This window comes from Geotrypetes seraphini, chromosome 2 (assembly GCF_902459505.1).
Source record: "Geotrypetes seraphini chromosome 2, aGeoSer1.1, whole genome shotgun sequence".
Classification (NCBI taxonomy): Eukaryota; Metazoa; Chordata; class Amphibia; order Gymnophiona; family Dermophiidae; genus Geotrypetes; species Geotrypetes seraphini.
The window spans coordinates 340,964,084-340,979,364 of record NC_047085.1 but is presented as its reverse complement, the minus strand read 5'-3'; the positions used below and the strand labels follow the sequence as shown (position 1 = coordinate 340,979,364).

The following is a 15,281-nucleotide window of genomic DNA, read 5'->3' as shown; positions in this document are numbered from 1 at the left end:
ACCATAGTCTCAGAAATAAACGTGAAAGAATGTTTATTTGGATTTGTAAAGCATCACTTGTACCTAGTTTTCACAACCTCAGCTCCATATAGGCCCAGTCTTCATGGCAGTAAAATTGAGTGGGTTGTTAAAAGTATAGAGCACTTTGTGATCATCTCTGAAGCTGAAGTATTTCTTCATTGTCTTTTCACTGGCACCTCTTCTCTTTGATTTGTGTGTTTAAAATTGATGAACTACTATTTAAATATTCAAAGTGATTCTGTGTGTTTTATGCTTAATATATTTCACAGCTTTTAGAAACTGGGATGTAGTTCATAGCTTTAATAATATGGAAAGTGCAGGTTCCTGCCAGTTTCTTAATTGTCTGCAAATTGCTGTGAATATATATGGCTTTTTTTTTTGGTCTTCTTTATTTTTGGCCTTGCCTTTGTGCCTCATAAATATTGTTCCTTATAACATTTGCAGGGAGAATAAAAATGGGTTAGCCTGATATGAATATCAGTAATGGAATTATTTTGCTCTATATGAGCTTCAGAGACCACAAAGATCACAATTTAAAAAGCCAAACAAAACAACATCCCATCAGTAGGGTGGCATTTGGGCTTTTAAAGAGCTCACTTGGGCATAGATAGTCATCATCAGTGACATTGTTTGCCTGTTTCTTCTCCAGATCTGCCCTTCTGGTGGTGGAGGACTTGAGGAGGTATCTAATGAGACAAATTGGACAAATCTTCTTTCTCTGCCATCCTTTAGAAGAAAATTTTCAGTCTTCATTCTGCTTTGCTGTTTCCTGGAGAATACTTTACGTTTGTATCTCCAGAATCTACATCCCGTTTTCCTCCAAACTATTCTATTCTATATAACATATATAGCCTGCTGTAATCTCAAATCATAAGAACATAAGAATTGCCGCTGCTGGGTCAGACCAGTGGTCCATCGTGCCCAGGAGTCTGCTCACGCGGTGGCCCTCTGATCAAAGACCAGTGCTCTAACTGAGACTAGCCCTACCTCTGTACATTCCGGTTCAATAGGAACTTGTCTAACTTTGTCTTGAATCCCTATGACAGACTCCGGAAGAGCGTTTCAGTTTTCCACCACTCTCTGGATGAAAAAGAACTTCCTTACGTTCGTACAGAATCTATCCCCTTTCAATTTTAGAGTGCCTTCTTGTTCTCCCTACCTTGGAGAGGGTGAACAACCTGTCCTTATCTACTGTCTATTTCCTTCAGTACCTTGAATGTTTCGATCATGTCCCCTCTCAGTCTTCTCTGTTCGAGGGAGAAGAGGCCCAGTTTCTCTACTCTTTCGCTGTACTGCAACTCCTCAAGCCCCTTAACCATCTTAATTGCTCTCTGGACCCTTTCGAGTAGTACTATGCTGGATGCAGTACTCCAGGTGAGGGCGCACCATGGCCTGGTACAGCGGCATGATAACCTTCTCCAATCTGTTCGTGATCCCCTTCTTTATCATTCCTAGCATTCTGTTTGCTCTTTTTGCCGCCGCCGAAAATTGTGTGGATGACTTCATTGACTTCATCGATTCTAGACAGATAACAATATTTTAAGAAAAGGTACATCTAGACGGATAACAATATTTAAAAATAATACATCAAAGTTCTCAGTAAATTTACAATAAATCAATTAAAATATTGAGTTTTTAAATTTTTTTTGAAAGATATAATATGAAGATACTTTCCTTAATTCAGTAGGAAGATCATTCCAAAGTTTGGTTCCTACATATTCAAAAGATTTACCCATCAAAGACTTCAAGCAAATATATTTACTTATTGAATAAATGAGCTTCAAAGAATCCTAGGAATGAGAAGCAATTCTACTTACCGAAAAGGATAAATATCTTAATAAACCTTCAGGTCACATACCATATAACATTTTATATATCGATGGAACCACTTTAACATTTATTCTCTTCTCAACCGTCAACCAGTGCAATTGATTTAAAAATTGAGTCACCTGATCATATTTCTTAGCTTTAAATATCAGACGTTCCCCTGTGTTCTGAAGCAATTCAAATTATCCACTTTTACAAACCTGTGATAGCAGTTTCTAGTGCGGGGAGCCGACGCTCATAGGAACTCATTGAAGCAACACGGGCCATTCAGCGCAGCTCCCTGCTCTACAAACTGCTTTTGCAGTTTCGTAAAAGGAGGCCTATATTTCAACTTGAGTATAATACCACAGTACAATAAATTACAATAATCTAACTGGGGTAAAATAATTGCCCTAACTATTGTTTGAAAATTGTTAGTAGAAAGGACAGAACATAGTTACCTAATCAAAAAAACCCTTCTTACTCAATTCATTAACTTGGTTCTCAAAAGTCAAACCACAATCCGGTATAATGCCCAAAACCCTAGATTTCTCTTCAGCTATAAGTATTTCGCCAGTAGACAATACTATTTTTTTTTACCCATAAAACCTTCTGGATTACCAAAACAACCCAACTTGGTCTTCTGTTCAATCTTAAAAAATTCTTAGATGTCCAATTATCAACTAATATTAATGTATTCTGAATAAATCTAAAAGCCTCCTCAAAATTTTCTAAACCTGGAGTCAAATATATCATCCACGCAAGATAAGACAAATATTCCTAAACTAGCCAGCCATTCCCCCAAAAGGCTCATATACGAGTTAAAAAGTAAGGGTGAAATTGGTGAGCCCTGGGGAACCCCATAATCTGCCAGTCAAATATCAGAGTTTAAATTAGCTCCTTTTATACAATATCTTAATTTAGCCAAGAAATTAAAAAAAAATTCAACACTTTACCACCCACTCCCACAGCACTCAATCTATTCAACATTACATTATGGTCTTTCAAATCAAACACTGCAGATATATCATTACCAAAACTCATAATTTTTCTAATTTCAGAGGCATTTATTTGTACCTGTTAATTTCCTTCTTTGAGTCCTGATGAACCAGTCTAGGGCCTACCCTAAATGTTGATATGGGGTATTTTCCTTCAGGCTCTGCCTGCTTTCTCCTTTGGTTTAAAACAATTCCTTCAATAATGTTTCTTGTTAGTATGTTATGCAGTGGTTCCCTAAGGCAGAGTTTCAAGCCAAGTATCCCCTTAGTCTAACAAATATCAATAGAGTACCCTGCCCAAGCTCTGCCCCAGACCCAGACAAGCTCTGCCCCTAACCCCACCCTATAATAATATTACTAATTGTAATGCAATTTTTTCCATTCATTCCTCATATGCACACAATATAATCTTATTAATACATAATAGTAACCACAAAATTAAAAAAACACAAAGCACACTGTATGCAGAGAAAATGTTAATTATCATTTGGTTGGTTGGTTGTTTTTTCAAAGAGGTCAAGGCAGATGACTTTAAAATATGCAATGTAACCTCAGTAATGACAAATATAGTGCAAAATATAGACAGCAGATATAAATTTTCAAAGCTGAAACATTTCAATCACTAAATTGAAAATAAAATCATTTTTCCTGCCTTTGTTGTCCGGTGATTTCATGAGTCTGTGGTTGCACTTCATTCTGACTGTGCATCCAATATTTCTTTCTTTCTGCCTCCTGCATGCTTCCTATCCTTCGGACTCCCTCCCTCCATAAGTCCAACTTTTCTTCTCCTCCACCCCCATCGGGAACACATCTCCCTCTCTCTCACTGTCCATCTGTCTTTCTCTCATTCCCTCCCTTGCTGCAAAGGGAGTGGGGAAAAAGAGAGAGATCCAGGGTGCATCTCTTCCACCCCCTCTACTGCTACATCCAACATTTCTCCCTCTCTTATCCCCTAGATCATATGCAGTATTTTTACCACTGCCCACCAGCCCCATGCCCTTTTCTCCATCATCCCTCTCCAGCACTATGCCACATCTTTCCTTCATCACTCTGTCCAACATTCCTTTCCCTTGCATCCCTTTCAGTCTGTACCTGTGTTCCTCTCAACCATTATATCCAACATTTCTCCCTCTCATCCTTCTATTCCCCATGCATCCCTACCTCACTCCTCTCTTTCTATGTCCAATTTTCCTCTTTCTTCTTTTCCCCATGTGTACCATCTCTTTCCCTCTCACTCACATACTCATGCCCAACAATTCTCCTTTTCTATTCCCTCCTTCCAATGTCCCAAATTAGTGCCCCCTTCCTCCCTCCCATGTCCCATGTTCATGCCCCTACCTTCCTTTTGTGCCCTGAGTTTTTGCCTCCTCCCTGCCAGCCTTTGTCCCAAATTTGTACCCCTCCCATGTCCCAACAAACTCTCCCCCCAACTCCTTTTTCCCAGGTCCCTTCTCTCCCTTACTTGCTCGCTCTAGGGCCGCAATCGCTCCCATCAGGGTCGTCTAGCTGGGTTGCTTATTTCTGCCTTCAGCCACAAAGGGGCATGGGCATTGGCTTTTACACGCTGCATATGGCTGACCCACAAGCCTTCCCTCTGACATCAACTGTGATGTCAGAGAGAAGGCTTCTGGGTCAGCCACATGTAGTGTGCATAAGCCGCTGCCCGCGTCCCTGTGTGGCTGAAGGCAGGAAGGAGCAGCCCACCTGGAAGCAAGTAACTGGGATCCCCCGCAGACCTGAAAGGCTTCCCTCCGACATCAGCTCTGGTCGGCTTCGGTGGAGGGGGTATGCAGCTGGAGGGCAGGAAGGAGGGCATGGAGTCCCCGGCAATAGCAATTAAGGAGACAGGAGGGCTGGAGACCCCCTGTGCTGTGCTGCGTACCCCCAATAAGCGGCTCATATACACCTAAGGGTATACATACCATGTATTGAGAAACTCTGCCCTAAGGGGTTTCCAAATCATTGTACTTCCATGCTAAAGAGAATAATTACACCACTGTGCACCTTGAGGTTTCTGAAAGGCAAAATCTCACACAATTAACATTGAATAACTATTGCTTTGTCATTTTATATCCTTTTTTTAAAAATAAAAGGAAATGGCAGAATTAATCTATATACAATGTATTCATAACATATAAAGCATGTTTGCTTTCCCAACTCTAAAACACCAATGGAGTAACAAGGATAAATAAATGAAAAATGGCAGACTTGATTTATTATGTAACTCTTGCCTTCCTCCCCCCCCCCATATGCACTTACACTGCATTTTTTACTTTCTTAAAAGCATATGAGTTTTATGTATTGGAATCAGCAAAAAGAAAAGTCCTAATGCTCATTGTACATTTTGGCTAAAGACCTGAAAGGATGCCTACAGTGTAGCTCATACAGCAAAAGAGAGTTTTCAGAATGCAGTTAGATCTTGTGAGTAGATATGTATTATTTTAGTACTTTTCTAAACTAGTAATAGGGTATAAGAATAGATTTAACTGTCATGGCACAATTGGAAACCCATTATAATCAGCAAGCATACAGCAACAAAGACAAAATGTTACTCACAATAATGACTTTGTTTCCTGTGTAACTCTTCATAACAGAACTTGTTCCTGTCTACTACTACATAAGAATTGCCATCTCCGGATCAGACCCTGGGTCCATCAAGTCCGGTGATCCACACACGTGGAGGCCCTCACCGGGTGTACCCTGGCCTAATTTTAGTCCCCATATCACCATATCACTATTACTACTTATCATTTATATAACGCTGAAAAGAGTACGCAGCACTGTACATTTTGACATTTAGCTTACAATCTAACTTGGACAGACAGACATGACCTATAGGGTTGGGGATGCAGAACCCAAGGTGAGAAGAGTTAGGAGTCAAAAGCACTCTCAAAGAGGTTGGCTTTTAACTGGACCTTGGGATTCTGGTTTCAGGGTTTTTAGAACCTGTACTCGTGTACTTCTTACTTTCTAGAAATATAAAATATGCACATGTAATTTCAGTCTATTTGGTGGGCAAATGTGTGTACCACATATAAATATGAGAAAATGAATGTGGAATGTATGGGGTGTAGTAGTTCATTTAATAAAGTGTGGAACCCATTGAATACATTTGTTACCTCGCAATAAGGGTCATGTATCTTTCCTTTTCTTAGATTTCCTTACACATCCAGGGTGGGTGGGTGGGGGGAGGGAAATGTATTTTGAGGATTTAAATTACTTAATTATAATATTGTAATCACATCATATGTCTTATTGTATTAATAATTGGGAGGAGAATTGGAGAAAATGATTGTTTTATGTATTACTTGTGTAGTTAATAGTGCGTTATATGCAGTATTTTATGTTCAGTTAATTGTATTACGCTGTCAAAGTTTGAAAATCAAATAAAAAAAATAAATAAATAAAAGTGTATGTATTCTACTTTGAAAATTACCCACACTTTTTGGCATGCACAGGTTTTTTGGGCTAATTTACATGATGCCTATGAATGTTTCTTTCAAACTATGTGCACACAGTAGACTCCACTTAAGTCGGACCAGATCGCCACATGTGCTTAAACAGAGTGTGCTCTTAATAGGAGTACGACTTGTCAGTCATAAAATTACAGTACACTGTAGTCAAATGCAATAAAACTTTTATTCAACCAAAAACACACCGAATACAATGTAATACGATACAGTTGTAGAAACAGTACTGTTCGGTCTAATGCAATAAATCTTTTTTTAAACCAAAAACACACTACAGAAGTTGTCAACCCTGCCAAAATTCTACATTTTACTAAAGTAGTCAGTCATTGTTTCTGCACACAGATTACACGATTCAGGCTGTGTATCTGACTACTGATGCCAGTGATTTTCGGGGGTGGGGCTGTTCTAGGCAGGAGGGATTAGACATCCCTCCTGCCTCATTGGTTTGGGGGGGGGAGTCTTCTGGACAGGAGGAATTGGGCATCCTTCCTGCCTCGTTGGTTCATGGGGGGTCTTCTGGGCAGAAGGAATTGGGCATCCCTCCTACCTCATTGGTTTGAGGGTGGGGAGGTCTTCCAGCAGGAGGGGTTGGGCACCCTCCTGCTGGTGAACTTCGGGGGTGGGGTCTTCCGGCAGGAGGGGTTGGGCACCGTATTGCTGCCATTTTTCGGGGTAGGGAGTCTATCGGGCAGGAGGATTTGGCATCCCTCTTGAATCGTTCGTTCAGAAGGGGAGGGACTGGCGGCCGTTATACTTATCATGGCAGGGAGATCCCTTGCCGCGATAAGTATAGAGGCCATATCTACTTACAATGTAGGCCAGCATTAAAAGGGGTTTTTTTTTGTTTTTGTTTTTTTTACCAATTATTCTGGTTTAATTATCTCCAGATACCAGGTTCCAGGACAGTGACCATAAAAGTGGTCCCTTGGGCAAGGGCTCATATGCGTCCTTCCCAGCATGCTCTGTTGTCCCGATAGTCCCCAAAGACAAATTTATTCCAAAAGCTACTGGAATGGATGGTAGAGGCTCGGCAGAGCTTATGTTGGTGGCTGACACTGTAGTCAGCCTCTCCACATCTCCTCTTGGTTGATTTTGCCGACTGATGCCAGTCTCTACGGCTGGTAAGGACATTGTCTTGAACATGTAGTCCAAGGCTGATGGACTCTCTCACTCCCACTCCCCCTGCATATCTTCCTTTGGTTCCTGGTGGTCCAGCGGTGAGGCGGGGCAGGAGCGATCCCCTTTGCGTTCCTGCCCAGCAGTTTCTGAAATGAAAAAATGACTGCCATGAAATCCTTTGGCAAATTTCACAAGACTAGCAGGCTCATGAATTTTTTCACGCTTATGGATGCTTAATGATGCCTGTCTCAAGCAGTAGGCATGGCTATAAGTGGAGAATAGGTGTGGTTGAGTTAGGTGGTGTTAGGCGTCCGACATAGTTATCGCTAAATTAGCTGAGTGAAAAGCTATCCTATTGGAGTTGCACCTATGTCTAGGATGCTTAAGTTTGCTTAGGCGCCACTAGGCGTGATTTTATAAACGGTGCCTAGAGGTTGATTAACAGTTGTGCTGAGAAGCGCCGCTAGGCACCGTTTAAAGAAGCCAGCACTGTTTAGAATTTTTTTCTTCCCACTCTCACCCCTCCCCCATTATCTAGGCTTTTCTGCCTTGCAGCATTTATGATTTTACTTGTCAACTGTTAATCAACTGATGGTAATTTAAACTTGCTTCTTACAATTCATTATAACGTAAAAGATGAATCTCTGTTACCTGACCTACCATGATAAAAGCAGATAAATGTATATAGTACTGTCAACTACTATATATAATCTTTTTTTTTAATTTTTTTATATTTGCAGATTTTTATCCTCTTCTGGTAAATAGCCAGGATGAATATTTTATTTGTACATTTTTAGTAGTCTTATGATGTAATATGTTTATTTTAGCTATTCTCCGAGCATGTGCTGATGGAGGTGCTAATCGCTTATATCATATTACAGAAGGAATGCAAGAAAGGTACGTCCATTTTCAGTTCAAATTTGCTTATTAGGAGGGTTAGGAAGAATAGTTGATAGACCTTCAGAATTTCTTCAAGGGGCTTCTGAAAGGCAGCTAAAAATCTGAACAATTTTTTAAATGTTTATTAGTCCATTTATGGTTTATTAATTTGATATAGCACTCTTCATAAGACAATAACAAAGTGGTTTACAATTCATAAAATAATAAGAAATGGAAAGAGATGCCATGATAAAAGAGGACAGTTTCTAACAAATAGTAAGAAAAGGAGACTAAAGAAAAAAATTATCCATATAGAGATATCTCAACCCAACCATACTCCAAAGGCTTCTGTAAACAAATGTGTCTTTAGAGTTGCTTTAAACTTGATGAGGGCTGGTTCTAGACAAAGTAATTTAGGGGGGAAATTTTCAGTAAGCATGATTGTGACAAATTCTGTTGGTTCTTTTGTATCAGTTCAACTTTTGTCATTTTTCAGAGACAGCATACCCATGTAGTTTGTGACCAAAAAGTTGCTAAATTTACATTGATGTAAAAGCACCCGTATTACACGTGCTCTTTGGATTTGGGAGAGTCAACTTTCAAGTTTATTAGGATTTTATATACCGCCTATCAAGGTTATCTAAGCGGTTTTACAATCAGGTACTCAAGCATTTTCCCTCTCTGTCCCGGTGGGCTCACAATCTAGCTAATGTACCTGGGAGAGTCTTTGGACGTCGTGTACCTGGACTTCAGGAAAGCTTTTGACAGTGTCCCACACCGCAGGCTGCTAAGCAAGATGGAATCGATGGGGTTAGGAGAGACACTAACTGCATGGGTCAATGATTGGCTGAGTGGCAGACTTCAGAGGGTGGTGGTTAATGGTACCCTCTTTAAAACATCGGAGGTGACCAGTGGAGTGCCGCAGAGCTCGGTCCTGGGTCCACTCCTTTTCAACATATTCATAGGGGATCTGACTCAAGGGCTTCAAGGTAAAATAACACTATTCGCCGATGACGCCAAACTATGTAATATAGTAAGTGAATGCAGTTTACAGAATTATATGGCGCAGGACCTGCTTACATTGGAAAGTTGGTCCTCAACCTGGCAGCTAGGCTTCAATGCTAAGAAATGTAAGGTCATGCACCTCGGAAGCGGAAATCCATGCAGGACGTACTTCTTGAACGGAGAAACTTTAACTAGGACTTCAGCAGAACGAGATTTAGGAGTAATCATCAGTGCAGACATGAAAACTGCCAATCAAGTGGAGAAGGCTTCATCTAAGGCAAGGCAGATATTGGGTTGTATCAATAGAAGTTTTGTCAGCCGAAAGCCTGAAGTCATAATGCCGTTGTACAGGGCCATGGTGAGACCTCATCTGGAGTACTGTGTGCAATTCTGGAGGCCACATTACAGTAAAGATGTGCGCAGAATTGAATCGGTTCAACGGACGGCCACCAGGATGATCTCGGGGCTCAAGGGTCTCTCGTACGAAGAGAGACTGAACAAATTGCAGCTCTACACTCTTGAGGAACGTAGGAAGAGGGGAGACATGATCGAAACATTTAAGTACCTCGCGGGACGTGTCGAAGTGGAAGATGATATTTTCTTTCTCAAGGGACCCTCGGCCACAAGAGGGCACCCGCTCAAACTCAGGGGCGGAAAATTTCATGGCGACACCAGAAAGTATTTCTTCACAGAGAGAGTGGTTGATCATTGGAACAAGCTTCCAGTGTAGGTGATCGAGGCAGACAGCGTGCCAGACTTTAAGAATAAATGGGATACCCATGTGGGATCTCTACGAGGGTCAAGATAAGGAAATTGGGTCATTAGGGCATAGACAAGGGGTGGGTAAGCAGAGTGGGCAGACTTGATGGGCTGTAGCCCTTTTCTGCCGTCATCTTCTATGTTTCTATGTTTGTTTGGCTGAAGGCTTGAGGCAGTAACTGTGGGAGCATATGATTTGAAATTTTGATTACATGAATGGGTTTTCTCAATTGACACATACAGGCCTTTGGGAACACCTATATTTATAGTACCTGGATATTTTATTCATTTGGATTTATTAACCAGTGTTATGAAGAGAAACGCCCAAGGTGGAATACAACAAGTATAGTTCAACATAAAACTTACAATTTTGTAAATATAAATACAGTAAATGAGGTAAACTTAAAGTCAGCAAATTGAAACTTAATAATAGGCTACATGAAACAATATCAAAAATATACATATTTAACAGCACTGAAATTTAAATAACAGAGATATAATGCATTATCAGTATAATACTTATGAAACAACTAATAAGCATATATTAGACCATTCAAATAATATAGATATGATTCTAATGCTTTTCTACAATACAGCTTATCATATAGCTGAAGGGCTGAGTGCAGATATATAGATGGAACAAGGAAGACCTCACTTTTCATACGCAGATGATATTACAATATGCATTCCTTTCTACAAGAAAGAAAGCAAGATCAATAAATCAGTAGAGGAATTCACTCGTCTAGTTGCCATCTGGGCCGACAATATGAAACGAAAAAGAAAAAAACAAACAAATGGAAAAGGTCTGTCAACTGGTCTGAGGACAAGGCCATAGATTCTTTTTCCTCTCCTACACAAAAACTGCTTGAATACCTTTTTCACCTGTAGGTCAGGTCTCAATACCAACTCAGTAAGTGTTCACCTCATTACAGTTGAAGCTTATCATTATTATGTGAAGGGTGAGCCAAATTCTTCTCTGCCTTTAGTTGTTTGCTTGAAGCACTCGTACAACACACGCACAACTGCTACTGGCAGCTTCAGACCTGCTGTAAAAAACTCTCTGATAAGAGGTTGGCATTCCCTTCTCTTCCCTTTTGAGCGTTACAAGGAGTGCTCATTTGAATACTAATGAGCTCCTTGTAATGTATTTGTATAAGGCTCTCAGCGGCTGCTACTGCTATCGGTAGCAGCCCTGGAGAACTCTTTTAAACATCGGAAGTGGAGCTTCCGTGCAAGTAAGACTGGTTTTAACCACTTTTACTTGCATAGAAAACCTTTGAGCATCTGGGCCCAGATGTTTACAAGCAGGTGTTTGGATAAATGCCCTAGCTGGGCCCTGTTTGAATTTTCAGCAGCACTGTATAGATAATGTGACTGAAAATTCTTACAGATAGTGATTTTCAGCAACTATCTGCATAGCTATGTGGATAAAATAATATAAGGATAACAAAAAGGCTTCCTTAACTATTGGGATAGCAGATAAAACATCTGTGTAGCTAGTATCAGTCACCACTGAATGCTTACGTTGCTTTTGTGGATGGTAGCACTGAATATATAAGTGGACAATTTAGGGCTCCTTTTACAAAGGTGCACTAGCGTTTTTAGCGCGTGCTACCCGAAAAACTACCGCCTGCTCAAGAGGAGGCGGTAGCGGCTAGTGCGCACATCATTTTAGAGTGCGCTATTCTGCGTGTTAAGGCCCTAATGCACCTTTGTCAAAGGAGCCCTTAAACACTGCAGTCACTTTTTATAACGAATACAAATTATGCTGTTTGAATATTAACCCAAACCTTATTACAAAAATATCCCTTACCATTTGGTTCTTATAATAAACTAAACCTTAAGCTTATATACCGCATCTTCTCTATAAGGACAGAGCTCGGCACAGTTTACAAGAGTTTAAGAAAGGAAAATATAATAAGAATTAGTGGTTATATAGAGAGCAGCGGAAATTACATTTTTGAAAATAGTCACGTTTTCTTTTATAGTAATTGTATATTTGATTTCTTAACTTTGAGCAAATAGCAACAAAAATTAAATACACAAGACCTGACATTTAGTAGCCGTTAAATGGGCAGGAACAGCTCCTACTCGGATAACTGCCATTTACTGGGGCCTTTCTAGGATTTTCAGCAGAATTATCCAGATTATGCCACAGAAAATTTCACTGACTACCCAATCACAATTTGGGTAGGGCCAAGGCAGTCTGGTGGGCAGAGCCATGGCACAGCTGGAAGATATCCGGCAGCCAGATATTCAGCTCTGGAATCAGCATACTTGCTGGTATGAAATATTCCAGTATAATGTGAAAATGTTGTGGTTGGTGTTTTAAAGAAACATTGATGGCAATAACAGAAGGACAGGGCATGATGGGGTCCATTTACTAATGCGCTAGCTGTTTTAGCATGCGCTAAACCGCTAACGCGTCCATTATAGTCTATGGATGCGCTAATATTTAGCGTGCGCTAAAACGGCTAGCACACCTTAATAAAAGAACCCCAATGTTTGAAACAGCGTGGATTTGATTTAAATTAAATCGATTTAAATGACTAGTCCGGGGGTCGGCAACCTGCGGCTCCAGAGCCGCATGCGGCTCTTTTCCACCTTTGCTGCGGCTCCGGTAGTGTGTCACGCAGGCATGCACCTTACAAGTCCAGCGTCGCGGAGGGAAATAGCCATGCTGAGTAGTGAGCTCAGCACATACACAGATGAAAGCCTTGCTTGCTGATTGGTCCGGCGGCCCCGCCCCGCCGTGCCGCCGGACCAATCAGCAAGCAAGGCTTTCATCTGTGTAGTGCTGAGCTCACTGCTCAGCATGGCTATTTCCCGCCGCGACGCTGGACTTGTAAGGTGCCTGAAAAAGAAATCATCCTGGCCGGGGTCGGTGTCATGCTCCGGAGATCTACAGCCTTCCTATCTCCCTCTCCCTTCTACCTGCTTCCGGCCACATCCCCTGCTCCGCGGCTCTCTTCGGCAACTCAGCAGCAGCGATCGACACAAGCTTCTGACGTCGGGGCCTACCCTCTGCGAGTCTCGCTTGTTTCAACTTCCTTTTTCTACAAAGGCGGGACTCGTAGAGGGAAGGCCTCGATGTCGGCAGCTTGTCTTGATCACTGCTGCTGACGAGTTGCTGAAGAGAGCCGCGGAGCAGGGGGGTGTTGCCAGGTGCAGGTAGAAGGGAGAGGGCCAGATGCAGGACTCGTGGGTGAGGGAGGAGAAGAGAGAGGGGAGGGAAACAAAAGGAAATATTTCATACTGGGCTGGGCCGGAGTGGAGGGAGGGTGGAAAGATTCTAGCTACAGGGTGCAGTAACAAAGGAAAAGGGGGGAAAGCTGAAAATGGAGATAGTGACACAAAGAAGAAAAAGGGTAAGCAGGACCTACTGAATAAGGATAGAGATACAGAGGGGACATGAAGAGGAGGTGAAATAGAGACATAGAAGTAATGCTGAAAAAGTGTGTGGGGGGGAGATAAAGACATTGAAAGGGCAAATGGTGAACATGGCGTAAAGATAAGGACAGAGACAAATGAAGATTCTGAAAAAGTGGTGAGATAGGGATATAGGTGAGATGGACACAAAGAAGGGTGATGCTGGAAAATAGGTGGAATGGTAATTCTGACAGACACAGAAGGGAAATGCTGGATCAAGGAGAGATGGGGCTCAGGCTGGATGGAATGAGGAGAAATGCCTTGTTGGCCCGGAACTTCCTCTCCTACGTCAGAATTGACGTCAGGGAGCGGAATGCTGGTCAGCGCAACACTTCTGCAGGGAAAGCTTGGGACGGCGGTGGCTTGGGGGCTGTTCCCCGATTGCGGTGGCAGCAAACCGAGTGGCTTGGGGGAGGGCACGGAGACAGAAAGAAGGGGGAACAGGGAGACAGAAAGAAAAAGTTGGGGGAGAGAATGAGGTCTGGAGGAGAGGAAACATACAGGAGGCTGAAAGAAAGGAAGAAAGATTGGATGCACAGTCAGAAGAAGAAAGTGCAACCAGAGACTCATGAAATCACCAAATAGCAAAGGTAGGAAAAATGATTTTATTTTCAATTTAGTGATCCTGTATATAGCATTAAGATAAGAAACAATATATGCAGTGTTAGATTTGTTTTATAATGGTTTTGCGGCTCCAAGTTTTTTTTTCTTTTCGAAAACGGGTCCAAGTGGCTCTTTATGTCTTAAAGGTTGCAGACCCCTGGACTAGTCAGAAAGACTTGATTTAAATCATGGTCTTCTACAGACTCATTCTTGCTAATATAATCTTAATATTTACAACCAGATGTCATCAGAATAAGCCAGTTCTTGATATACTGCTCAACAGTGGTCTCAAACTCAAACCCTTTGCAGGGCCACATTTTGAATTTATAGGTACTTGGTTCCACCGATTCTTTTCAGAGCTGCTGCAGCAGCAAAATAATTGTTACATAAGTAATGAGCAATTTCAACAGCATTAGTCTTTATTTCTGGGACACCAAAGTTTTTGGCTAGGAGGGTGCAGCAAATGAGCACACCAATCATATGTTATTAGCGTTGTATTCTCTTCATGCTCTTCTAAATTTCTTCTCATCTTGGATACATTGCAGCATTCAATTTTTTGTTCACATTTTATTATAGCTTTCTCTAAGAAAGGCGTTCCCTTCTTCTGTTTTGCAAGCACATACAAGATCATTGTGGACCAGTGGCGTACCTAGGGGGGGGGCGGGGGGGGCGGGCCGCCCCGGGTACCAGCCCTGAGGGGGTGTTCCCGGCCTTGCCGCTCAGTCCCCCCCCACGCCCGAAGGACCGCTCGCCCCACTGACCTTCCAGCACACCTATGAAGCAGCCCGCAGCAGGATCAAGACGTCAGCAATCCCTCAGCTGCTTGGGCGCTGCTTCCTGCGCCGCGGTCCCGTCCCTCCTCTGACGTCAGAGGAGGGGGCGGGACCGCGGCGCAGGAAGCAGCGCCCAAGCAGCTGAGGGATTGCTGACGTCTTGATCCTGCTGCGGGCTGCTTCATAGGTGTGCTGGAAGGTCAGTGGGGCGAGCGGTCCTTCGGGCGTGGGGGGGGGGCAGTAGCTTAAGGTAGCCCGGCGCAGGAAGCAGCTCCTAAGCAGCGCAAAGATAGCTGACGTCGCGATCTTGCTGCGGCTGCTTCATAGGTAGGGCGGGGAGGCCGGGGGGGCGAATGGTCCTTCGGGGTGGGTCGGGGCATCAGGCCTTCAGGGTGGGGCGGGCGGGCGGGCAGGCAGAC

General features: G+C 42.4%; 1 protein-coding gene across 2 annotated transcripts in view; it reads left to right on the top strand.

The window, feature by feature from the left end:
- Positions 1 to 15,281, top strand: part of TPK1 (thiamin pyrophosphokinase 1) — a 412,744-nt gene that overhangs the window by 140,178 nt on the left and 257,285 nt on the right. The window contains exon 4 of one of the 2 annotated variants that reach the window (XM_033930308.1): positions 8,242 to 8,311. The exons of the other annotated variant lie outside the window; for it this stretch is intronic. Coding sequence (XP_033786199.1) covers positions 8,242 to 8,311 — 70 coding nt within the window. The remainder of the gene's footprint in view (positions 1 to 8,241; positions 8,312 to 15,281) is intronic. 2 annotated transcript variants of the gene reach the window in all.